At 41.5% G+C, this 27,741-nt stretch overlaps 1 protein-coding gene across 1 annotated transcript; it reads left to right on the plus strand.

Moving 5' to 3' along the window:
* Positions 1-979: 979 nt before the first annotated feature.
* On the plus strand, positions 980-27,628 carry LOC134527697 (uncharacterized). The gene is made up of 6 exons (XM_063360601.1): positions 980-2,517; positions 5,905-6,046; positions 7,047-7,167; positions 16,572-16,818; positions 19,435-19,664; positions 24,794-27,628. Exons 1-6 carry the CDS (start codon positions 1,533-1,535, stop codon positions 24,944-24,946), a joined length of 1,878 nt encoding a protein of 625 aa, XP_063216671.1. The 5' UTR covers positions 980-1,532; the 3' UTR covers positions 24,947-27,628.
* The last annotated feature ends 113 nt before the right edge of the window (positions 27,629-27,741 follow it).

The raw sequence follows: 27,741 nt of genomic DNA on the forward strand, positions 1-27,741 counted from the left end.
AATTAAATCTGGAGAATAAATATAAAGTGAGTACTTATTTAATCACGTGGTGAGTGAGTCTAGGAGTGTGGCGTGCCCGACGCCTAGAGCGGGCCAGGTCTGGGTAGCTAGGATAGAAAGGGCTGGTAACTCGTCCCCACTTGGGCTACGTCACGCCCTGAGTGAGAGACTCCGCCGGGTCCACGTGCCCTTCCACGTGGTGGCGCCCATAGTTAACATCTCGAAATCACCGGCAATGCGCGATCAGCCCTCAAATGGCGCCCAAGAGCGTGGGGCGAGTTACATCTTCCGCGAAAACCAGACCTGTACGAGCGTGTGAGATAGGCGGTTGTTACGCGGAGCGCGCGGAACTAAAGTTCGCGCTGGAACTATTGTTCGCGCGGAGCGCATAGCGGGACTCTGGCGCGCCAGCCACGTGATCAGCCAAGCGCACGCTTCCAGGAATCCGCGCACAAACAACGGACTCCGAGCGCAGTAAGTAACACAGTGCTGATGTGTTCGTGAGGACTGTTCGTGTGCAGAGTACCACGTGCGTAGACATGTATCCGTATCCGGACGAGTGTATCGGGTGTTACTTTTCCCGCCCGAGTTGGGACTTGCATGGCAGGACCGCCGCCGGATACGAGTGTGGCTACTGTACGGAGTACCGCATACACGGCGTGACGAAATGTGGAGCTAGGTCGTGTCCCGGAGGTAGTAGCGAGGGATACCGCTGCCAGGAATGTGCCGGCCTGTGGCATCGTGGCTGTATCGGCGAACGTGAATGGACCGTACTGCGCAAGTTTTTTACCTTCACGTGCGCACGGTGCACTGCCTACCTAGCCACCCAGGCGCAGTACGAGGCAGAGACGCTGGAAAATCCTCCACGACACGCCTCGACGCTTCCCGAAACGCCGACGCCGCTCACGCCGACACCGACTCCGATCACGCCGACACCACTCACGCCGAAAAAGACGCCGCTCACGCCGACGCCAACCACGCCGAAAACGACTCCGCTCACGCCGACGCCAACCACGCCGGAAAAGACGCTGCTCGACTCGCCGACGCAGCCCGTGCCAAGGACGCCGCCCGTTGCCGGAACGTCACCGCCGCACCAAGCCGACTCCTCACGCACGACGCCGACCCCAGCACCACGAAGGTACGTCCTGACGTCACCCGCACCGCCACGTGTTACGTTACCGACGCCTACCGCTCTGACAAAGACGCCCGTCGTCCTGACGCCCACGCCCGTCGTCCCGACGCCGACGCCCGCCGTCCCGACGCCCGCCGTGCCGACGCTCATCGACTTGACGTCTCCCGACACAAGTCCGATCCCGCCGCCGCCTGCCACACTGCGTTTCGTCGACCCGACGCCACTTATCCCGACGCCGACGCTCGCCGTCCCGACGCCGACAATTCCGCTTCCGCCACCTCCTGTCCTGGAGCCGCCAACCTCGGCACCTCTCGTCGACCTGACGTCTCCCGACGCTGGTCCAAACGCATCATCGCCAGCAAGACCTCGTTTCGCCGACCTGACGCCACTCATCCCGACTATGATGACGCTTGACTCGCCGAAGCCAACCGAGCGACGCCCGACAACGACCGTCCCACCGCAGTCTGCCACGCCGTCCAGCACCCGCCTCGTGTCGGAGACACCTCCCGACGCCGGAATGACCTCGCCACCGCACCGAACCGCCGTCCCGACGCCACCAAGGTCATTTCCGGCGAAACCCGCATCGTCTCCGCCACACGACTCGCCACGGACGCCACCAGACTCGACGCCGACGCTTCGTGTCACCTTGTCGCCACCACCTGGCTTCGACGTCATCCGGCCGTCGTCACCGCTACCAGAGTGCGCAGTCGCAAACAGGACGCTTTGCGACACGATGTCCAGGGCCATGACGCCGAGACGCCTGAGCGCCGCCCCGCCGCCTGGATTTGCTCCTCTGTGCCCGCCTGGCTTCGAGGCACAGACGGATGAACCGGACCGAAAGAGACGGACGCGCGCGACGCCGACGCTGACGCCGCCTACATGCCCACCTGACACGACGCCAGAATCGACCGAGGCGCCACGACGCCCGATTCCGACGCCGATCGCCGCAGTACCGGAACACCGGTCAAGTGCCCTGCCGCACGAGACGCCACCCAAATGTCGCAAGTTGGCAACATTGGGACGCCGCACCGTGAAGAGTCGCCTGAGCTCCCTACATCCGCCTGTCGCGATGCAGGTCGACGCCACGACGCCGGGACGCCCGACCGTCCCACCGCCGAACGTGACCGTCACCCGGACTTCGACACCTGTCACCCGTCTGTCACGACGGGCCGCGAAGCGCCCGCCTGTCGGCGAGGCTGAGCCGGGCCGTGCCGAGCGCCGCCCGCGCTTGCTGCCCGCCTGCCACGAGCCGCCTGACCTTGGCCGCCGCCGCCCCTGCCGGCCGGCGCCCTGGCCACCGCCACGCTATCACACGCAGCAGCCGCCGCAGCCGCAGCTGACGCAGATTTGGGGCTCGGGACAACTGGTGGGTCACCACCCACAAGGTTAGTCAGCCAGCGCCCATTCTGTCCGTGTGTATCGTCCTCCATAGTGTAAATATTGCTCAACTGTCATTTTGTAAACATTGCTCGCCGCCATCATGTAAACATTGCTCGCCCTTCCATCGTGTAAACATTGCTTGTCCGTCCGTCATGTCAACATTGCCACCTGCCCGCACAAACATAAACATCAACATTGCCACGTGGGAGTGCGCGACGTAAACACCACAGGCAACGCCCCCCAACCATCTGTCAAACGGCGCTGTCATATCGGCCTACTTTCGGAGGGGGCAATTGACGTCGTCCGGGCCTGCGGCCCCTTTGAGCCCGATACGACACCGCCCAACCACCATCTATATTCAAACCTCCCGCTCGTGCGTGCGTGTGTGTCTAGCCCGGCAAGAGGGCGCTTAGCTGCAGTGCGCCGCACCCCTAATTTGCTACGTTTTAATATTATTTGTAAACCCTTTTTGTTTTCATCCATCTTCGCCCCAGTGCTGTGTAGTTTACTTGTGTTTCTTTAATTTAAATAAGTTACCTTAAATAACTATAGACGTTGCCCGGGCGGACCCGAACAGGCACGGACTTGGACGAGGATAGGAATGCTTTTATATGAATTATCATTAAATAAGTAAATAGTAACAAACTTTCCATTGTCAGTAATTTTTATATATTTTTAATGTTTATCTGTAATTTACTCAACTTTCGCCGGGGCACGGAGTCGTAGAATACAGTAACGGTAATTGTGTTGGCGCGAAGGGCGCCATGTTGCCACCTGCGAGCGATGAGCTCAGCCCAGTCGATCTTCATCACTGACCGAGAGCAGACGCGCCAGCACCCCGGGGACTTCAACCTTTGTTCTGCACTGACCAAGTAATTCTGTCTCGTTAAGTATTTCTGAATCTCTTTCGCTCGTCATCCTCGGGGCAGCTCTCGGCCAGCGGGCTGTTTAATTAATTAATTGTCTCAGTCGAGTTTTTTCATCACCGTGTAATAAGTATACTTTGCAGCATGGCCACGTGTGTGGACCATGCCTTCACCTAAACCGATTCGTGCCTCAGGCTTTTTAACCGTGTAATGTGTAACGTGTAACGGGCGTGTAGAGAGACGTGTTAGTGAAATTAAATCTGGAGAATAAATATAAAGTGAGTACTTATTTAATCACGTGGTGAGTGAGTCTAGGAGTGTGGCGTGCCCGACGCCTAGAGCGGGCCAGGTCTGGGTAGCTAGGATAGAAAGGGCTGGTAACTCGTCCCCACTTGGGCTACGTCACGCCCTGAGTGAGAGACTCCGCTGGGTCCACGTGCCCTTCCACGTGGTGGCGCCCATAGTTAACATCTCGAAATCACCGGCAATGCGCGATCAGCCCTCAAAGTGTTATGCAATTTAAAACGTTTTGATTATTTGTTTTTGTTTGCATATGCCACTAGGGGTTGAGTTCCCTAATAGATGAGCATAAACCTCAGCAGGCGACACGTGACGGGTCGTTAGCTGGAACCACCTCACGTGGTTTGAGACGGCGCAAAGTAAACAAGCGCTCTACCCGCATGTATGATGGGTTGGTCAGCTGGAACGCAATGTGTCGCCCGTATAGAATCTTCTAGCTAAAATAAACAAGTGGTTGGCCCATCTGCATACAAGTTTTATATGCGACTGTTAAATATGCTATAGGCATGGTCATCACTAGGACTAATTTCAAAGGGGGGGGGGAAGGGGTGGTATAGGAATTTAAATAAATAAACATGGACTTTATAGCTTGAGCTAATATACTACCTACTAAAATAATCCAAAATAGAATATTGTAACAATTAGAATGACAAATAAAGAAATTAATTTTTACAACACTTGAATGAAAACCATGAATATCCCTGTTACTTCTTCCTAATGAAGGTGTTGACTTTGTGACTAAGTTTCCAACTATCATTGAACATGTAAGTTACATAAAAATTGCCATTGGATTTACTGACTAACTATGCAGTTGATTACATTTTGTGGTGGTTATTTTCAATGCACATTGTAACATTGTGAAAATATGGTGACCAAAGTTTTAATAGAATTAACTGGGCTGAATGCACCCACCAACTACCCAGCCTTTTCTTCTCAGCAGTTTTCTCAGTTGAGTTTACATTCAGTGTCTTGTCCATCCGTGTGTTTTGACATCTCAACTGGTTGCACATTGTGTTTCCTATGCTCGTCTATTACATGCCTTAATTCCGTTTACAAATAATCAGGAAAAGTAAAAGAAATTAACCAGAAAAATGCCTGGAATTTTAAACTGTAGTTTGATAGGCACTATGGTGCTGGATTAAAGAATGTGCTGAACTGAAGAATGCTGGGTTTAGGAATGCCAGATAGTACATTAATAAGATATACTATTTATATAATGAAACAAACTTAACAGATAAACTGTGGATGTGGGTCACTCAGATGGGTTAATGAGGGGGGGGGGGGTTTCTTGTCTGACGGTCTAGAGGAAAAAGGAGGGGAGAAGATGCTAGCTGGGACAGAGGTCACAGACCCAGTGATAGCGGCAGTCAGTAGTAGTGAGACCGTGAGGCAGGCTAGAGTAAACATTGGTGACTTTTGGTGAGTTGTTCATGCCAGGACAGTTATTATTATTTCTTTCGTAGGTTTTAATGTCTCATCGAAAGAGAGGTCATTCGAGACTATATTATGCACAACTGCACAGAATGTATTTCCAAAAGCTAACATCAAGCCTAATTGTACTTGGTGGTTTTCCCGAAATGTTTAGACTACTTTTGAAAGTTAACTATGACTTAACTACAGCATGGTAAAGTCTTTGATAACTAAAGTAAGAGGTATGGCAAGGTCCTAACTAATATCAGGTCAGTACAATTTCATATTTTAGCATGTAGGTATGTGTGGTTAAAATTGTCACTTGCAATTAAAAAAAAAAAATAAGGGTATTTCTTAGCATGAATGGGGGCGAAGATAGTTGAGTGGTCAGGTCACTCGCCTCCAACCTAGGCAATTTGGGTTTGAATCCCATGGAAGGAGGGAAGATTGATCCATTTTTCGCAAGTGGGAAATATGGGCCGGTGGAGTTTCCTCTCGGGGCATTCTCATGTCTTTCGCCCATTCATTCCATAGATACTCCATCAACATTACTAAGGTGCGGGGCCGGTTCAGTTTACCCTATGAGACAAAAATTGTCTATTGTAAAAAAAAATGTAAACTTATAAGTTGTGCAATACACGTAGAACGTGTTTACAGTTACAGCCACAGTCTTTAGATTTTTTTTAAATTGTAGGGTTTGAAAAGTTGTATGTTAAGTAATAGGGAGGGACCAGACAAAATGATTCTTCTGGATGGCCCTGCTCATTATCCGTTGCCACCTCAGTGTCGACAGGACGTTTCTCGTGCTGCCTGCAGGCAGCGGAGGGATGAACGGCCTGAAGGAAGGGTGGTTCAGCGAGTTGAATGACCTCTGGCCGGGGGTCAGCCTGTCGCTGGAGGTCGACAAGGTGCTGCACTCGGAGAGGTCCGAGTTCCAGGACATCCTGGTGCTGGAAACGTGAGTGGTCGGCCCCTGACGCCCCGCGGGCACCAGAGAAAGGTGTCCACAGGTCATGCAGCTCACAAAAGAGTCCTAAAATGAACAGTAATGGGGCTGGGAGTCAAGAAACCTTTCAGGAGCCGTTGGCTAACTTGTATTTTGTTTTTATGCCTCACTTCATTTTGTAATCTCATATTTGATATAAATAGTTGTAGACTGTCTACTTTAAATAATGTGGACATTATCTGTGAAACAATTTAGCTTCATTAAAAATAGGCACATTCCTGCAAATATTATAATATATTTATTCTTATGTTTAATTTTGCTCATTGTACATTAAAATAATACTGTAATGTAGAGAATTTGTAAGAAATTTTTGACATAGGTAACATTCGGTATCCACCTGAAAGTCTAAATGTTAACTGTTCTATTGGTGCCGAACCACAGAATTACAGATTAAAGACGTCTCACTGTATTTGTAAACATTGTGTGGAATGACTGCAAAATTTCCTGGAAGACACATTACTGTGGATTACACTTTTTTTTGTTTGCATGTTGAGGCATAAATATTGGTCAAGTCATTTATACAAAAATATAATAATACAATGATCAAAATTAAATAAAAATATGTGGATCCCTGTCCACATTTCTAAAGGTAACATAGATTTTTGAGACTATAAAATCATAAAGTAGGCAACGTGTCTGACTTTTTCTTTTTTTAATTTCTGAGTAAATTCTCATTTCTGCTATAGTATGCTACATGGTTAGCTTGCATAAAATACTCCTTTTCTGTGATATATTGGAAAGTACATCTTGGAATAGTCTAAAGTTGTAATGAAGTAAGCAAACACATTTAAGAAGACAAAGAAGATAGGGTACGCTGTTCTTATTGCGGACGAGTGCCAACTGATAGACTGAAATTTGCTGAAATTGGTACACCGGGTATTTGTAGTCACTCTGTGTAGTTTGAGGGCACCTGTCTGCTAGAAGCATCTCGGGGGGTGTTACTTCTGTGCAGGAAGAGCCATGGCCGCGCGCTCGTCCTCGACGGGATCATCCAGTGCACGGAGCACGATGAGTTCGCCTACCAAGAGATGATCTCCTTCCTCCCGCTGTGCAGCCACCCCGATCCTAAAAAGGTATGTTTGTGATCACTTAAGAGTCCCACCTACCGGGCTGTGCAGAGCTTCAGAAAAAACAACACGATTTCAAAAATACTCAAGATATTCTAATGGGGTCTGTTTACGAAACGAATTTAAGAATTTGCTGAGGGCCAATAAGTACGTAGTTCAGTTTCCGGACTAAGTTTTTAAACAGTATTTTTAAAACAGTTAAAAAAAAGCTAAAAGGTGTGCTTTCAGAGTAATTTTTAGGCACAAAACAAGCGGCACAGATTCTTGAAAGCACTTTAGGGACTTGCATTACACCTTTGTCTTCATTTCTCTGCCTTATAATGTTACAGTCACCACTCAGATTTCAAAGTTGTCTTATGTACGACGAGAAGACTGCGCACCAGTTCAGAGCCTTGTGCTAGAAATACCAGCGAGCACCGCACTTATGATCCTGCCTCACTAACATACAAACCCCCCCCCTGACAAGGTGGACTCTTTAAGACTCATCTCGCACACCATTTTGGTTTTTTTCATTTCCTTGTCATTAATTTTAACTAAGAGATTTTCATGTTATTTTGTTTATGATGGCTCTGTTTGCTCTCTTGCATTTTATGTTTCATGTTAAATTTTCTTATCAAATATTTAATAATTATTATCCAATAGGAGTAAAAGTTCATGCATAGAAGTGTTCATAATTATCATCACGTGCATGATTATTTACAGCTAACAATGTTTGGTTATTATCTGGAGGCAAAATATGTGATCCAACATAAAATGGAAGAGAGCTATGGAAATACTTGTGCATGAAAATAATTTAATTCTCATCAATGACTAGGGACAAGGTTATATGGTGAATTGTGATGAAGCTAAGTAACACTGAAAAGCACTTCAATACACCATCTGTCACCGAAATGCAAGGTAACACACCATAAACACCAAAATTTAACAAAAAAAATTATGAAATTATGCCGCATATTTTATCGAAACTCAACTCAGATTACAAAAACCTAATCTTTTAATGTAATAAATTCAATGATTGTAAATTATTTAGCATGGAGTTAGTACCAAAATGTATGTACTAAATAGATTGGAAAAACTTTTTTTTTTTATATTGCGACTGTTATTATTAACTAATTTTTACATTTCCACCTTAAAACATTTTACAAACCACATATATGTACTTGCTGATTTATTTTTATTGTTCCCAGTAGTTGGAAATACTTATTATAAATTATTATATTGTAAAAGTGCACCATGTATCAGTCATATTGACACTGTTTTGGTGAAATGTCATTTTTGTTGAATATTTGTGTATCTTTATGAATAAACAGAGTAAATAAAAATTAAAATCAATAACTCTGACGTCTCTTATTTTAAAAATGAAAGTGGCTTAAAATTTAACCATAAAATCTTGTCTCTAGATATGAGATGAGAATTTAATGCAAGATCACATACATCAAAGATTGACCACACCTGTCTTGTGTGGTTATTGTATTTTCATTCTATTATTTTTTTTTTTTATCTAAGACTATATCTTTGGCTCCTACATCATAAAAGATTTGCATTTTGTGTTCTGTGGCAATGTATACTGCTTGTCATCTGCTATTTGTATAAAATGTCAGGCAAATTTTTCTTAATTAAAATTTTTGCCTGGCTAATTGCATCGGAGTCTCATTAGAACTTAATTTTTTTAATCTATACAACTGGATAACATGTAGGGGTGTGCAAAGCTTCGGCTAGTAGAAGTTGAAACAATGACTAATTTTCTTCACTTCGTCTTCAAAAAAAACTAAAAATATTCCAAAGATTCCAAACATTTTTTCTTATTCCAAAATAGGTTATGAGCTGGATTTCAACTCCTTCTCCCTTCCCTGCTCGGTTTTTTGAGTCATAAATAACACCTCCAATGTCTTAACCCACGCAAGCTGTTAAAAATAACTGTCAGCATTCTTCTCTGGGTGGATAACAAACAGCTGTAACCAGATGCTCCCCCCATCACCCGCTCCGATTATTATCTTTTGACAGCTCAGGTAATTATTATTTCCACCTAGCTGAGAAAAAAAGGGTCACCTCAAGTCCCATTGCAAACAAAATCTTCAGTATCATTGGCATTTTACACACAAACAGGCAGGATCTGTAATAAAAATTGGCTAACTTTTTACTACACTCGGTTCAAGATGAGGTGAGACATTTTTGGCAGTGTTCATTGAACATTTAGACTTTGGTAGCTGGATATTTTTATAAAATTAACAAACTAATTATTTATTCACCATTAGTATGTCTGGTAACAATAATGAGGTGTCAAAGTATGAATGTTTTCTGGAGAACTGGTCAAAAAAAGTCTCGTGTAATGATGGTATTTTCTTTTTCCCTACACACAAATGTTAAATTTAAGAAAAAATCTTTAATGTTGACATATTATATTGTGTGATAAACTGGGTGTCCCTGAATTCAGTGTCAAGTCATGAACAGTTTATAAGCCAACTAATGTTGTTTCATAAGTATTCATTTTCAATTTTTGGGGGGATTTTTTGTTTTAAGTTTAAAAATTGCTACCCTGCATGAAATTATTAGATACTGAGACTACAAATTTTATATAATACTATTCTATTTCTGTTATGCAGTCCTGAATAATGCTACTATTGATAATTCAAAATAAAATAAATCATGTTATACTTTTTAGGGGGAAAATATTTTTTTTTTGTAAGACTTATGAGGCAAAAAATTTAGTCTGGTAACTTAACTATTCATACTGTAAAAAGGTATGCTAACTTGTCAAGTTATTTTCAAAGATGGCTCATTTAAGCAAGATTTCAAAATGGTATATTGTAGTCACAGTATCTAAAAATTTGATACAGGATAAATATTTTAAAATTTTTGAAAGAAAAAATCTTATAACTCAAAAACTACGACTTTTATAAAATTCAGATCGTCATTAATTCACCTATAAACTGTTCACAGCTCGAATCTAGAGTTCTATGATGTCCTGTAACTTTACTTTAGTCTCATGCTCACCTTTTTCTTTTCATCACCTACAGAAAATTTTTTTACGTTTTTGTGACCTAACAGTAGGAAAGACAACTGTTCCTCCCAGCCAGAGACACTGCTATTTCTCCCTTATCTATCTCCCAACCATCAATAATCAGCAAAGAAAATCTTTGGAACACAACCTTTTTAGTCATATCACTAAGGATTCTTTAAAATTAAACTGCAGTTGCATGATATATGTATAAAGATACATAGAAGAGTAAGCATCTACTAAGTGCATGTAAATGTTGAATTATTGAATCATTTAAGCTGTACATTCATTAAGTGTGAAGATACAGAAAGATTCTTCATACCAAATTTTAAGACTTTTAATGTTTATTGGATGTTGTGTACTTAAACATTTAACAGAAAAAAGGGTGATTCCTGACATTGTGTTACAGAATTTTCACAAAAGCCCGTTTTCAAGGTATTTAAAATCATGCATGGTTATATGCAATAACTAATTGTAATATGATCACATTTTAAAAGTATTTCATAACTTAATCATGTTATTACACAAGTAATTTTTGCTTTTACAAATCTTGCTTTTAATTTACAAGCAGTGGCAGTTGGTTGATTTTCTTAATGTTTCCTACATTGTTCTTATTTAGTGTGTGGTATGCAGGATGTGTTGATTTAACATGCACTCAAGCATTCAAAATTTTATCAATGGAGTTTTCTTAATATAGATAGTATAGCAAAATATCTTCGGCGAAGTCGTACATCTTTGTCTTCAATTTCAATTCAAATTTAAAAAAAATATGTCTTCGCACACCCCTTGTAACATGTTTAAAATTTTCTTCTGTAGTTTTATTTTCCTAAGATTTCTTAATATAAATCTGAAATGATGAAAAAAATTTTATATGGTGTGTAAAACTAAGCATTAAGACTCTTTTTCACCCTTAAAGAGGCTCAATTTCATCTTTTAAGTTGTGTTACTGTGTTAAGTACTATTATTTTTCTTTTAGAACAGATCATAAGCTTCATCCTAGTCCTGATTAGATTTCATAATATTGACTTTTTAGGTTTATGTGAAAAATTGCTAACGGTTCAGTTAATCGTCTATTACCGCTGAATGCAAAATGAGACACAGTGAATGCTGCTAAACAGTGATCTGATATTGATCAGAACAAAGCCAGAACGTAATGAAGTCGGCCCGTAGTTCTGCCAGGTTTTGCATCCTCTCCCTGTGATGCTGGCATAACATGTTTTAAAGAAAAAGGCATAAAATGATAACCTATCTGTGACCTCGAGAATGGAGGTTTTATCTCGTGGAACTTGAACCACACTATCAAGAAAAGAAGTTTGCTCATCGGGGGTAACCTCTCGCCTTAAATAGGCCACAAAACATTCAAATAAAAACTGTTTGCACATAACTTGTACAACGTCAGATCATCCAGACAATGAAATAAAGGTACATTTCATAATCCCCTTAAGAACGTGAGATAGGAAACCTTTGTTAATGGAATAAATATTTCAGAGACCATAATTATGTTTTTATTTCTGTTTTTTGTGTTTAGTTTTTTCTTTGCTGTTTTTCATATATGTATGACTTGTTTGTGTATATACAGGGTGTATCAAAATTCATGTTACAACGCTTGAGGGTAGAAAGATCTTATTATTTGCAACCATTTTTGCCAATAAACATGTTGCCGGAAATGCGTAGTTAAGCCCATGTAGCCCCAGAAAGAGTCAGCATAGGCAACCCGTTGTAGAGTGTTATGTTGTGGATGTGCGGGCATTCGAGTAGAGAAATAACCTTTTTAATCGTGGCACAGATTTTAATTTCACTCTGAAATCAATCACAGCTTCGGCTATGTTTCACAACATTGAAATTTTTGCATACGTTTTAACAACGTGACAGCCTAAAGCAACGGCTCAAAAACACGCCCACCTTGAGCGACACAGAGGTGGCAACGGCAAATCATGTTTTCATGGATACGCTGGAGCATGTGTGGAGTCGACCTTATGATTTCGAACGCTTCAATGATTCGCTGTGTAAGCTCTTCTACCCTTTTCTACTGGCGTAGCGTAGATAAACCCTTTTACGTAACCCCACAGAAAGAAATCTAACGGGGTTAGGTCCGGTGACCTTGGCGGCCATGCGACAGGGCCCGCTCGTCCAATCCATCGGTTTGGAAATGTTTGGTTTAAATACTCTCGCACTTGCAGGGAAAAATGAGGTGGTGCCCCGTCATGTTGGTACCACATCACACGTCGGACATGCATTGAATCCTCTTCAAGAAGACCTGGTAGTTCGTTCTGAGGTAAGTGGAGGTATCCGGCGCCGGTAAGTTGTGGCGGAAGAAAAAAAGACCCGATGAGTACGCCGTCAACAATACCGGCCCACACATTAACTGAAAAACGTTCTTGGCGAACTGTAACACACGTTGCATGCGGATTGACATCATTCCAAACATGACTGTTGTGCGAATTGAGAATAGCGTCTTGAGTGAACTTGGCTTCATCGCTGAATAAAACCGCTAACTCGGGGTTCCTCAATACTCTTCGAATGTACCAACGAGAAAAGGTCATGCGAAGAGGATAGTCCGCCGGACCCATGTGTTGCACTTTTTGAAGGTGGTACGGGTACAAGAGTTGCTCGTGAAGATCTCGCCAAACAGCCATTTTGTCAGCGTCCATATCGGAACCTTCTGCCCTTGTGCTTGTATCCGGACTCTCCTCAAATCTCTGAAGTACATCTTTAAAACTGGAAGTACGAACCCTGCGTGGAGCACCAGCATTTGGTTTTGTGACGGCACATGTACCAGTATCACACATTCGCTGAGTAAGTCTTGCAAACATGGTGTGAGCTGGAATCCTACGACCCGGATATCGTTCTTCGTACAGACAACGGGCGGCTCGTCCATTTTGTCTAGCTTCCCCGTAAACAAGCAGCTTGTCCGTGTACTCACTAAACGTGTACTCCATTGAGCTCCACTAAAACGTCGCCCTTTTCAGAACCACAGCGAAAGAAATGACACCACGAGTTTGCTGTACGACCGAACAGTCAACAACAGACCACCAGTGATATCAAAACACACTGCGACACTGCGATGTCACGCTGCGCAGTGCTATGGCACGGCACGAACGGAAGGAAAGAGATGAGGGCGCCACCAACGGAAGTAAAAAGGGGCGGGGGTCATCATTCGACATCGTACAGTCCTCTCGAGTGCTGCCCGGCGTCGTAAACACGTAATTCACCACAGCATCGTCTGTCTCGCACAAAGCCCAACGGGTTGCCTAAGCTGACTCTTTCTGGAGCTACAGGGGCTTAACTACGCGTTTCCGGCAACATGTTTATTGGCAAAAATGGTTGCAAATAATAAGATCTTTCTACCCTCAAGCGTTGTAACATTAATTTTGATACAACCTGTATATTATGTTTATGTGTTTGTATCTTCTTTTTTTTATGTGGTCCTTGCACGTATGTGGTGCCTGCTTGTCTTGTTGCAACCACTTGGGTGGTGCCTACCTGCATGGATTGTCTTCCTCATAGGGGGTGCCCACCTTCGCGTAGTGCCGACATGTGCAGTGCTGCTTGTCTTGTGGCGAGGTGGTGCCTACCTGCATGGATTGTCTTCCTCATAGGTGGTGCCCACCTTCGCGTAGTGCCAACATGTGCAGTGCTGCTTGTCTTGTGGCGAGGTGGTACCTACCTGCATGGATTGTCTTCCTCAAAGGTGGTGCCCACCTTCGCGTAGTGCCGACATGTGCGGGCCTGTCCACGTGCAGGGACTGCATCTCTTGTCTCTTTATGTTTTTTGTATTTTTGTGCCCACCATTATAGTTCCTCAACTTACAGTGGGCATGTCACAAATATAAATGTAATATATAATAACACAGTGTCTGTTGACAGTATCATTACAGTTAGAGTAATTTACAAAATTGGATTCAATACTAAACACCAATCAATGACTTCACTGGGAAAACTGTTTCTAGCACCCAGTCACTATAAATTCATGCATTCCACTTTATTGTATTACTTTACCTTAATGAATCCACACTTTGAATTTTTCCAGTGAACTTATAATCATTTATTTATCTATTTATTTTTATTATTTATATGTAGATTGTTTCATGCCCACCAACAACTGAGGGCTTTAGCGATGGGCACGACACATACATGCAAGAAATAATTTTTTTTAAGGTTTCATATCAGTATTCAAACAGTAAATAATTTTAATTGTAAAATTAGAAATAATTGAAGTTGGTATCAGGGTCAGACTTTAGCTAATCAGACCGTTATAAAAAATGTACTAATACTAATAATAGAGATATTTCATAAAGTTTCTCACCAACCTTAATACAGACCTCAATACAAATCCAGAAGAATTCAGTTCAATAGCAATAGAACTTAGTAAAAATACATAATTTAATTAGAAATGTTTGTAACTTGTAACAATCCAGACTTCCCCAGCTAGCTATGACAGTGCTGCCAAATGTTACAGATTTTACATAATTATTACTGATTTAATCACCCAGTTTCAAAAATTACGGAGTCTTATTTATTTATTACGGAAATTGAGAAACTTAATAAAACTGAAATATTGTATGTATCTGCATTTAGTACAATAAATCTAGCATATGTAACATGAAGGTAAACATTTTGTAAAGTATTTAACATAAATATGAATGCAGAAACTTTTTTTAGAATTTTAAAAATTAATAAGTTGACTAGTTACTGTATAAAAGTGAGTGATATTATTTTTGTTATTATTATCAGGCATAAACTTAATCATGTTTCTTTTAACTGTGTTATGTTCTATGGATGAATGTGATTACTACTGATGGATGTGCCAGGCTATTGGCAAGACTGCTATGATCTGAATTGCATTTACATAAACACTTGAAATATTGATTGAATGTTGAAATATTATTTAAACTCAAAAAAAATGTTACTTTAAATGATTGATCACTGAAATAAAGTCTCTCGGGCAACCATTACTGGTTTTACTGCTTTTTATTACCCTCCATGAAAAATCCACGTCACAATGGCTGCCATCTTTCGACCATGAAAACAAGTACACGGGAAAAAATAAACACAAATTTGCAGAAAAACATGAACTCAACTTGTGCAAACTACTTGGTTCATTACTGACGCACAATATTAAAAACTGTTTGTCATTTAAATCCCATGGTTGCTTACGATGCACGGTACTAATGGCAGAGAGACCATGTCTGGTTGGTGTGGCCACCAATTCACTGAAAAAGTCCTACTCTAAACTTCGCTGTCGCCTGTGGTCGTAAAATTCTAGCAGACTGTCCGAAATAAGGTTCAAAAACAGCATGTCTTGGATCACATGCATGATTTTATTCTCACCACTACATTAATATATTATTTTGGTGAGCCGCTGCTCGATATATCCATTCTGGCAGATGCCTCAGTAACGACTTGCATGGTGACATATGAATCCAGCCTATTGCCTACTGGGAAAAAACTGCAGTCATTACACCATCAACAACCAATCACAGTGCAGCTTTCACTTTCGACCAATGACACATTTACATAGAAAAATCAGCCAATCACTGGGACATAGCTACATAATTTTGATTAAATCACAAGTCTTTCCCACACTCACAAAAATCTGTTGCTCTCTAATTCATATATGATAGCCAAAAATTATTGTATCAACTTGCCCTCATACAAAAATCCATAGCAGGTGCTGATCGTGGACGGGATCAGTGGTGGCATGGCGCGGGAGGCAGCCAAGCACCTGTCCTTGGAAATTGTCACACTGGTGGAGATAGATGGCCGCAAGTAACACCAATAATTATTTGTGACGTCAGGTGCTGATCGTGGGCGCAGGAGAGAGCCAAGTGCTTGGCTATGGAGAGCATCACGTAGGTGGAGATAGACGGCCGCGTGTGACACTAATCGTGATGCATGATGACAGGTGCTGATCGTGGGCGGGGGTGACGGCAGCGTGGCACGGTAGGTGGCCAAACACCCGGCCGTGGAGAGCATCACGCAGGTGGAGATAGACGGTCGCGTGTGACACTAATTGTGATGCATGATGACAGGTGCTGATCGTGGGCGGGGGTGACGGCGGCGTGGCACGGGAGGTGGCCAAACACCCGGCCGTGGAGAGCATCCGCAGGTGGAGATAGACGGTCGTGTGTGACACTAATTGTGATGCATGATGACAGGTGCTGATCGTGGGCGGGGGTGACGGCGGCGTGGCACGGGAGGTGGCCAAACACCCGGCCGTGGAGAGCATCACGCAGGTGGAGATAGACGGTCACGTGTGACACTAATCGTGATGCATGATGACAGGTGCTGATCCTGGGCGGGGGTGACGGCAGCGTGGCACGGGAGGTGGCCAAACACCCGGCCGTGGAGAGCATCACGCAGGTGGAGATAGACGGTCGCGTGTGACACTAATTGTGATGCATGATGACAGGTGCTGATCGTGGGCGGGGGTGACGGCGGCGTGGCACGGGAGGTGGCCAAACACCCGGCCGTGGAGAGCATCACGCAGGTGGAGATAGACGGCCGCGTGGTCGACCTGTCCAAGCGCTGGCTGCCATTTATGGGTGTCGGCTTCAGCAGCCCCAAGCTGACGCTGCACGTCGCCGATGGCTTTGAGTTCATGGCGCGACACCAGCAGGAGTTCGACGTCATCATCACTGACTCCTCAGACCCAGTTGGTGTGTGCCACACAGCTTAACTAGTTAGAGTGTTGATTCTCGCTGCTTGTCTAAGGTACTGACCCTCTCCAGTTTGGACTCATAGCACATACTGGTGAGACGCCACAGAGAATCAACCGTACCTATGAGACAATGCTGCAGTAACACTCTGTGCTCACATTCAGCAGAACGTAGGTTTAGATCCCATTCCATGTACCTTGATTCTGTCAATGCTTGGTTCTTATCCCGTCACCCCTCATCATCTCTATTGACCCCAATATCTATGAGATATTATGGCCTAATTCATTTGTTCAATTCTGTTTTTGCTTTGTAAGTTGTCTTGCATGTTCAAGGCTTCTTATTGATCCCAGTTTCGTTTCTCAGCCGGATTGATAATTTTTCACTTGTGGAAAATTTCCTCCTTGATGTCAGGACTGGGTGTTGAATTATTCCTTCACTTCCACACTGCATTATGCATCGGAAAACCATAACGGAACCATTTTGCCTAGTATGGCTATTGGATTGGCTGGAAGTCCAATCATGCCTCCAGGCCGATCATTTCATTGTAATCAACAAACTCATATAATTTTGTCAGTGAGCTATAAAGAGTCTTCTAAGGTTTGACTTGCTCGCCCGGTAGGCTATTACATTTTCTTGTCATTACTAGTATTATTTAGGGATTTTCCACTATTTGTTGCTTGGTTGTAATTTTTTCTCCAGATATTTAATGAACCTTTTTTTGTTAGCAACTGTCAAATTTTAGGCAAGTTATAATAATTACTAACACCAGCATGGCATTTTACCACTACGTAATAGATAACACTTTGTATTCGTAAATATCCAGTGTCAAAATTTTTGAATGAAATAGAAAATACAAGAAAGCTATCGTGATTAATGAACATGAGTTGTCTTCAACGCTTTCAAGACTAGCCAATTATTAACTGTTTTATGTGCCTAAATGATTTTTTCAAAACAATTTCAATTTTATAGTAAATACGAGGGGGTACCCAAAAGAAACCAAACAGTTGTTTTTTAAAAGTACGTGTTTATTTTCAGTTTAAATAGAAAACCTTTATTCTTCTTCAAAGTACTTTCCAGCACTAATATACTTGTCAAATCTTTTATTCTGTTCAAAACATTTTTTAAAGTCATATTCTGTGATGCCAGACAATGCCTCTGTCAACTTTTTCTTCACCTTGGCAACATCAGCAAAATGCTTTCCTTTCATGTCTCATTTCGCTTGGGAAAATTAAAGAAAAGTCACAGGAGGCAAGGAGAGGCGTAGGAGTCATGCGATTTTTGGTCAAAAATTGGAGCACAGCAGAGCTGTGTGAGCAGGGGCGTTGTCAAGGTGGAAAAACCAGTAGCTAATAATCAGACCTCTTCTACTGTACACTCTTGCGCAATCTTTTCAAAACTTCCAGGTAGAAATCCTGGTTAGCTGTCTTACCCTGTGGAGCAAACTCTGAATGGACTCCTCTCACATCAAAAAGACAAATCAGCATTGTTTTGACGTTTGATTTCACTTGACGAGCTTTTTTTGGGGTCAAGGCAAACTGGAAGTCTTCCACTGGCTTGATTGCTGTTTCGTTTCAGGGTAGTAACCACTGTAGCACCATGATTAGTCACCTGTGATAATCATGGGGATAGTCACCTGTGATAATCATGGGGAAAAAAGTTTGGATCATTTCGGAATTCTTCATTTAAATCGCAGCATGCTTTCAAGCGATGTTTTTTTTTTTTGCAGTTAGCAGTTGAGGCACAAATTTGGCATCCACCCTTCTCATCTCCAAATCTTTTGTTACAATTTTCTGAACTGATCGCAAGTCACTCCAGGCAGCTCCACAACTTCTTAAGTGGCCTGTTGGCTATCTTCCAGGATGATTTTGTGAAGTTTTTCAGCATTTTTGTCGGTTTGTGCTGTAGAAGAACACTCAGAGTGTCATCAATTGACATTTCACCACTCTTGAAATGGGAAAACCACTGAAACACACTGTTTTCCAAACAGCATTATCCTTGCAGGACGTTTTTAACATTTATAGAGTTTCCGTGCCAGTTTTTCAGAACAAGAAACAACAACTTTATGGTCGCGTGCTGTTCACGAGAACCATCCATTGCAAAAATGACGAGCACATAAAACAACAGTCACTAAAAAATTCATACATGTCAAACAGAACCTTCTTTAGCAGCAACGTTTGGCTTCCTGAATCTATATGTCCCTTGCGGTACAATGACGTACTACTAAAACCCTGCCCCTCCACAATATCAGTTAACTTTCTTTTGGCTACCCTCTGGTATTTCTATTTTTGTATATGATTTTGTTACATAGCTATAAAAATTAAAGTTAGTTGTTCAGTCATATATTGCAAAATACATCATGTCATAGAATAGTCTGTGCTAGTGTGCAGTTTGAGCAGACAAAGTTAAGAAAAGGAAGGTTCCAGACCCTACAGGTATGAGTGGCGACTGACAGATTGTAACACTGCGCTTGTATTATGTATGAAAACCGTCTTGAAAGTGTTATAAGAAAATGAAATAACCGACATAGCCTTAAGACTTTTCCTGGTTAATGAGCTGGGATTTCAAGTCTCTCAAACTGAGAGGTTTATTGCTACATGCAACACATTTGTGTGGCAGGTCCCGCTGTGGCTCTTTTCGAGCAGAGCTACTTCAAACTGATGTCGAGCGCGCTGCGGCCCGGTGGCATCGTTTGCTCCCAGGGCGGGACCGTGTGGTCGAACCTCGACCAGGTGTGCGACCACATGGACCACTGTCGCTCCACCTTCCCCCGCACGGCTCTCGCCTGGGCGTCCGTGCCCACCTACCCCAGCGGCATGATTGGCTTCGTGCTGGGCAGCTTGAACCCGGTGAGTTTGTGCTGCGGGACGTTTGCGCTGATCTTCACCCATTCCAGCTTGGTCGTTAGTGTTTTCTTGTTGATTTTCTAGTTTAGCGGCTTTTGAAGGGGGGAAAAAAACTTTTCCAGTTATTTTTGAAGTGAAACTTCTTTGCTGAGGAGGCTACAATTTTTGCGCATTACGAAAATTCTGATTGCATGAGGTGGTGGGGGAATCGGGAGAGGAGGGGAATAGTTTAGTACGTGGTGGGGGAACTGGTATAGGAGACGCAGCATACTTGCACACATCTATGCTTGCACACTTCTACACTTGCATATTACCACACTTGCATATTACCACAATTGCATATTTGGAAATTCCATACATGCACACTTGCATATTGCGCAAATTGTATAATTGAGTGCTCACATACTTATATACATTTTTTTTATCTTTGACCTCAGTCAAAGAGAATTATGTTTCCTATACCTAATAATTCAATAAACAAGAAGTTTCACTTCTGTCGCGTGTGGACGCCATGCACCCACTTTTTTTTTCTTTATAGTCTATTCACCTTTGTTTGAGCTATTAGAGTCAGGAAAATTTGTTTCATTTCTGTTATTTGCAAAAGTTCATAGGTGAAGTGGTGTATTCACGTCAGTATATCATTAGCACCATTTTAACTACTAAATATATGTGATTAGGCATTGTTAAGGTGGAAAAGCAATTAAGGTGGAAAACAGTCTAGGCCCCGACCATAACTTACTGACATTAAACATACCTGACTTTTTGAAAACAGTCTCGACTTCACTATACTCCTAAGGATCTCTGGAGAACCATACGTTCAATTTGCAGCTAGTATCAAGTAAACATTAGGGTGACGTCAACAATCAGGGCAATCTCTCTTGGAAATTAGTCTCAATACACTGCTAAAGCAGAACATTGCAAGGACCAAGTCTCTGCACAGGCTACCCAATGTAACAGAAACCAGTAAGAAATTGGAAACATGGTTTTCGGAATAAATAAAGCAGCGTCTGTAGTTTTCATGTGGCGCATCCGCCACATTTATTGTCCTTGGTGGTTTAATATGTCTTTAAGACGTTTTTATTATTTTTAATTTATTTATTTTGTTGCTGATTTGTTTAAGATGTTTTTGTATTTATTTAAATCATTTTGAATTGCTGTTTTTTTTTTTTTGCTTATTTTTTAATTTCTGTTGGCCGATAGGTGCAGGCCACTGCTTCCAGAATGTTATAGTTCTTTCAAGTAATTGAGTCAAGTGTAAGGCTGTATATTGTGAATAATTTTTATAAAGTTATTTTGGTAATATTTTAGTCCATAATATTGCAGTAGGTATTTTAAATGGACTTTAAATGCTTGTCTTGTCGCGTGGCATCTCCTCTGGCTCTTCCGGAGTGGCCTTAAGCGTCAATCCTTAGTTTCCTGCCTGAATAAAAAGGGAGTGGCCTGTTTGGGTTTGGGCGCCCTAATTGTCGCGAGGTGAGGGTTGCTTCCTGCTGGAGCGAGTCCCCTCCCTGCGTCCAATCTTTACTGTGCTGCCTGAATAAGAAGGGAGCGGCCTGACTGGCGCGAGTAACTTCTGGCTGGAGGTTCCTAAGAGGGGTAGGTAGGATTCTCCCCCACCTTGGGATGCCCTGAAAGTGGCTCCCAGTGTCCCTCGTCTGATGCCCATTTACTTGCTGCGGTCTCCCTTTCCCTGACGTAGTAGGGCTGACCTGCTTGCTGGCTAGTTGGCTGGTTGGCTGGCTGGCAGGCGGGCGGCTGGCCGGCGGGCGGGCAGCTGGCTGGCTGGTCGGCTGGCTGGCTGGTCGGCTGGCGGACTGGCTGGCTGGCGGACTGGCTGGTTGGATAGATCCCCGAGGTTCTCCCTCACCTCGAAAGGATACTCTCCGATATGAGGTACGGGTTTTATTCCGAACACTCGCGGTTGGTACCGACAAGTCTCCCGATACACACTGACTAACTCGCGGACTCGGTTGACGTCCTCCTGCTTGCAGCTGGCAGGCTCGGCTGCCAGTGAGGGCGCGGTGAGCAAGGCTCGGCAGCCAGTGGTGCCTCTAGGGCACAGACTGACCTCCTGGCCCAAGGGCCGGCCTTTTATACCCCTCCTGAGGGCCAGGGCGTGACGTAGGAAGGGCTGGGGGTTCCAAGAATCACGGGCGCTTCCAGGAATTCCAGCCGGCCTACGTGACTTGGACGGACCTCGGCTTGGAGGGAGAGGGGAAGGCGGGTGGAGGCGGCTGGGCAGGCGGAGGTGGGTGAGGAGGGGGAAGCTGCGCGCGCACTCGGCTGGCCTGGCGAGAGAGGGGTAGGCGAGGGGTGGCGGCCGGTAGGAGTGTGCGCGTGCACCCAGCTGGTTGGCATGGCAACCAAGGACGCGGCGTGGTTGTCCTGGCAACGGCGATGCGGCGGTGGCCAGGCGGTGTTAGCTGTCGCGGCCGTCAGTGGCGGCGGCGCGCACACGTGTTTAGGAAGGAAGGGGCTGACGGCTTCGTGATTATAGACGTGCGCTGCACGTCACACGTCAGTCTCAGTGAATGAGAAATGTGAGGTAAGACTGTTAGTTCGGGGCATGATGTGAAAGGGCGTGATGTATGCTTGGTTCACTGCTCGTGAGTCGCAGCATGGCCGGTTAACGGATGACATCAGCGTGCGTAGCGCAGCATGTTTCGACTGTGTTTTGGGCTCCGCGACTTATATTTTTGGTGGATTGATTGAAACGGATTTTATGTTAACATTGTGTCGAGACACTTAGAAGTATGGGTAAAAAACAAGTTGGGGTGTTTCGAGTGACAGAAAACTTCTACGCCTGCATAGCAAGTCTTTCGCACGGATATGCTGAGATACGTTTTTACATCAGGTAGGCTTCCGAAGGAGCACATAAGAGGAAGAATGCTGTTGTCGTGCTCAGTTAAAAGGCGTAATGAATATTCATGAGTAAGTGGCCACGAACATTTATTATTTACCTCCAACAGGATCCTGGTGTCGGTTGGTGTGTATAATATGGATAAACTGGAAAAATTGCAGCTATAAAATTGCTTCCCAAGTTACATTATAAACTGTGATTGTTTTTTGTACAGTCTCACATGTAAGAAGTTTATCTGTGTATCATAAAGATGTGTAAATAAGTATGATAAATATGTTTACATTGGAACTGCTGCTTTAAATTGTGATGTTAGCGACTTCACGCACCTTTAGATTTGGTTGGTAGTGCACACAATGAACGTTAATATATTGCTCAGGCAAAGGACTGTAGTGAATTTTAGTCCGATATATTTATGTAATTTTTTTTAGATTATTTTAAATGCAGTTTTTAACAAGATATCTTCCCATAGAACATATTGGAACTCCCAGGTTTATTCGGTAAATTTTAATCATAACTGATTCATACATTTATATATGATAATAGTATTTTATTGTATTTTTTAAAGATGATATCTGAGTATGGCAAAGTCTCGTGTACGAAGTCACGTGAATTTATAGAATTATATGATATAGTTATAATATATTTTAACATTTTAAGGCTATAAATTTTTTAAATATATAAATGATAATTATAGTTATAGGGAGCCTGATTCACAGACTTTTTGATGCATTTAAAAACAATACGTTAGAGTTGAATGAGTATAGCATTTGTTTGGGAACAAATTAAGTTCAAAATAAATTGTATAAAAGTTCTTTAATTGGTTTGAACTTCTACTTCAACTCCTACCTCTATTTTTGATTGAAAAGATTTTATTAATTTTGAATTGTATGATTTTTCTGGTTTTGCTTGCGCCATTAATTAAGGGTTTAAATACATCAGATAATTTGCACTAGTTGGTGAAATCAAAAAAAAATTTGTATTTATTAAGTTGTGCAAACTAGACACAAACCCTGGTAGGGTGTAGAAATTGTCACTTTTAGCTCTCGTGAAGAGTAAAGGGGATATTCAAAAAGATAATATTTGGAATGTTATAAATTTTTTTAATGTAAAAGCTGCAACCTTTACATTTTACATGGTTGTTTATAGTGAATAAATAGGTTATTCAATTAAAAAAAGGAATTATTAATAATTTTGAAAACCTTAAAGACCAATTTATATTTCAATTTTAGCATGAACTGAGAGCATGAAATCATGTAATACATAATTTTAAATTAGTTTTTGTTTGCACCATAGTTATAAAACTCTTATTTTTAAATATTTTAATAATTAATAAAAATTTTGTTTTCCTAAACCTTGTAAAAACATATATTTTTATGATTTGGGAAAACTCAGATTTTGTTGTACATGAATGATATAAAAATAAATTACTACAGGGTCTACATAGGAATGGTCAATTCAAAACTTAATAATCCCATGGTGGTATTTCACTTAAGCATTGACATATATAAATTTGCCATTATGTTTCTTCGTATTAATTTTTCAGAAACATTTATAAAAAATTAAGCATTTTTAATTACATTATATTTTAATTTAAATTCATGAGCAAAAACATTAAACTACATAAAACAAATATTTTAGCGTACTACTCCCTGAAACATTTTATTGAAGAAAAGTGTCTTTTTTTGACAGGTGGTTCTTCAAACATTCAGACTATGACCGGTGGATAGTCAAAGGAAATATATAGAAAAAATCAGAATCATGTAGCACCAGACTAGCTAATCATGTATGAATACTTATTTTGTAAATATTGTAATGTTGGCTGAAATACCTGTCATAAAAAGGACACCTTATCTTGAGCACAGTACACACTTTCTAGTGACTAACAAAATTAAGTCCATAACCCCTTGATAAAAATTTAATTTAAGAACAAGCTGCATTAAAAACTTTGTCATTTTAAAAATAATATAGTGATTAAAGAAAATATATACTATAGATACTTAGAATGTATAATTGTTAAGTTCAAACTAAAACCTATCTATAGTTCAGAATGCTAATACTCTCATCAACGTATAGTAATCAAGAGAGAGGTTGTTGGAAAAGCTTTGAACTGCTCCCGTGAATAATTTAGTTTTTGTAATATATTTTTTCTTATGCTTCCGAGGTACAGATACATAGATGTTTTCTAGTCAACTAATGTATTAAAGTCTTTACTAATTGTGTGAATGTTGAATCAAAGACTAATGTCTAATGTATGGATTTCTAATCATTTCAGAAAACAAACTTCAAAGAACCTCTTAGGATATTCACAAACGATGAGCTGGAGAAAATGAACTTACGCTACTACTCAAGTGAAATACATCGTGCCTCATTCGTCCTTCCTAGGTTTGCTGAAAAAGTTTTGTTTCCTGCAAGCACGTTAAAATGAAATTAATGTCCAGTTCTGAATTAGATGGTTAAAAATTTGATTTTAATGCAATGTTGGAGAATTAATATGGGGATTTAATATTGGTGTAAAGCGTGATCACACCGTAGTTATTTAATTTTTAAGAGTTGGGTGAGTTCAGGTTTTTGCCTTTTGCTCAAGTTGTTTTTATTTTTTTTTCAATTAAGTTTGAGGTAGTTACATGATAATTTAAAATGGTTCAATTAATTTTTTTTTTTTTTTTTCAATTTTATTTTTTAATCCAGTTGTGCAGCTGCATCTTAGAGTAAATGTGTTATTGTTGTGTTGATAAGATCCTTTTCAGAAACAGAGAAATGATTGTCATTGTGAGAAAGCATGCAGATATGCTTAAGCATTCCGTTCATTGTATTTTTTTCATTCCTGATGTGAACCTATGGTAATCTTTTGGCGTAACAGGGCGTAGATATCGTTCCAAATTTCTAAATTATTTTTGACCTGTGCAGTGTAACTTTGCCTCAAGTTTTACTTTTATCTATAGTAGTACCAATGGTCTATGTATCTTTCTGGCACTGTTCTGTCAACAGGTTTGTAAACAACTTTATGTGGCTGTCAGTATTCGTAAAAAAAAAAATCATGTTTTGCTTTAAGGTGCCAGTTAGGAAATTAATGCTGCTGGTACCACTTTGTAGAACTATCAAATTTAAGACATGTTGCAGACAATGTTGTTTGGTGTAGGGTTTGTTACAGTGATTGAGCAGTCGCATCAGTTACCTCCAACCAAGATGATGGTTTAATTCCTGGCTGGGGAAAACCCGAATTTTTGTGTGGAAAACATGGCAGACGTTACCATGGGCCGATGGGTTTTCTTGGGCTACTCCATTCACTCTCATCCACTCGTTCCATCACTCTTCCATTCTTGTCCCATCACCCTCCATCATCCTTAATGACATCTACGTTGATGAGACTTTAAGCTCTAATTAATTATTCATTCCATCATTCCTTAAGGCTCAGGTTCACGTGCCTTGTTGGATTTTAGCATTTTCACAACTTTATCTGTGTACTTATGCATCTATAGTCAAGGGCAGAGACTTGTGTAGACAAGAGAGATGCTAGGAAGATCAGAACAACAGGAATGAATCTGAAGTTTATGAGGGGTATGTTGGCAGTTACCAGGCGAGACAGAATCAGAAATGAGAGGGTGCAAGCAAGTGCAGTACAGGACGTGAATGGAATCATGGAAAAAGGCAAGCATGAGATGCTACGGCCAAGTTCAGAGAATAGGAAAAGAGAGGCTGTTTAGGAAAATGATGGTGGGGTTGAAGTACACAGGAAGGAGGTGGGAAGAGCAGAGATTTAAAGGAGTGCAGGAGAGAGGAGAAGAACAGAACAGAGTGAAGCAGAAGGAACGTTGTTATCTGCCATTTATAAGAAACCAGGCAAATATTATTTATAGTATAGATTTTACCTACCTTTTTAACTAAAAATAATGTGACTGAATAAAATGTGCCCCCAAACGTTTTGATCATAAGCTTATGAAAAATAATTTATGGATTGGAAATTCAAGTATGTAGCACGTAAAAATTATTCAAATTATTCAATTTATTCCATATTACTAGACCCCTCTGGTGTCACTTTCATCGGTAGAGTGATTTACATGGTCTGTTTCGAAACACCAAGCCTCAGGTAGAAAAACAAGTGTGTTTTATGACTGTAGTTCAAAAGTGGTTGTTCAGAAAGCAAAGAATGTGGTGACATACGGTGGGTGGTCCCCTGTGAGGATGAAAGAGGGGTGCCTTCGCCATAAGCTACTGTAAAGAGAAGCAGAAGGAACCCAGTGACAAATTCCATTTGCACCCTCTTCTTCATCCTGCATCTTTCATCTGTCAGGCCTGTGCAGAGTTTAAGAAGCCCTGAACAAAAGTGGCATAAGTGATGCAATTTACAGACTCTTCCCAAGATACAAGTTTTAGTTTGCACAGTTTTGGTAAAAATCATAGCATTATATTCAGGTAGATATGGTAATTGCATTGTGGTCACTCACTAGAAGTTCTTTTTATTTTCTTCAACAGCTGGTGAATGCATACTTCTGTTATCTTATTTTCAAGATATTTCTTTGTGAATACTATCTGGAATTAGAAAAAAAATTTCAAGATGGCAGGTGTAGTGAGCCTTAAGGAAAGTACAGCTTTCAAATCTTCCATGAGCATATTGTCATTTGTGTTACAAATTTCCAAACATTGCAGCTTCGTTATATGTAAAAGCTTCTTGCTGATGTAATTATTAATATCTGGGTGACTGATCTTCCCTTGGAAGAAGTTAAACTTTGTTCAATGAAAATGGGTGTATTTAATTTGGCACTTCCGTGATATTAACATCTATATGGTGGAGTGTGTGTTTGTTTTTTCATTTAAGAATTTTATGTTTAAGAATTGTGATGCATGAAAGATGAATGTCATACAACATAACCATTACTGTAAGATTTATCAACTTGTGTTTTATAATTGTCTATTACAGATATGTTAATAGACTTTTACCATATAAGCTTGCAAAATAAATGACTTAGTCACATGGAATGTATTTGTAATAATATTTTTAAAATAATGTAATATATATTTTTTATTGTATGTATTACATTTTATAACCTAACGAGAGTTTATTTTAGTTGATGTACATTTTATCATAGATTAAACGAATTTGAATTTATGACCTTGTACATTTTGTCATAGATTAAATGAATTTATGACCTTTAGCCGTGGCTTAACCCACCATGGTAATTGTTCGTTGTTTATTCCTTATTATTTAATCCTGATGGCATA

The sequence above is a fragment of the Bacillus rossius genome, chromosome 1 (assembly GCF_032445375.1).
Source record: "Bacillus rossius redtenbacheri isolate Brsri chromosome 1, Brsri_v3, whole genome shotgun sequence".
Lineage (NCBI taxonomy): Eukaryota > Metazoa > Arthropoda > Insecta > Phasmatodea > Bacillidae > Bacillus > Bacillus rossius.

What these genes read in the sequence shown, in the direction of transcription:
- LOC134527697 (XM_063360601.1), top strand. Translation starts at nt 1,533, where the DNA reads ATGATGACGCTTGACTCGCCGAAGCCAACCGAGCGACGCCCGACAACG. An exon ending in GCCACCCCGATCCTAAAAAG is followed by an intron (nt 7,168 to 16,571) that starts GTATGTTTGTGA and finishes GCATGATGACAG; the next exon opens with GTGCTGATCGTGGGCGGGGG. An exon ending in TGCTGGGCAGCTTGAACCCG is followed by an intron (nt 19,665 to 24,793) that starts GTGAGTTTGTGC and finishes TAATCATTTCAG; the next exon opens with AAAACAAACTTCAAAGAACC.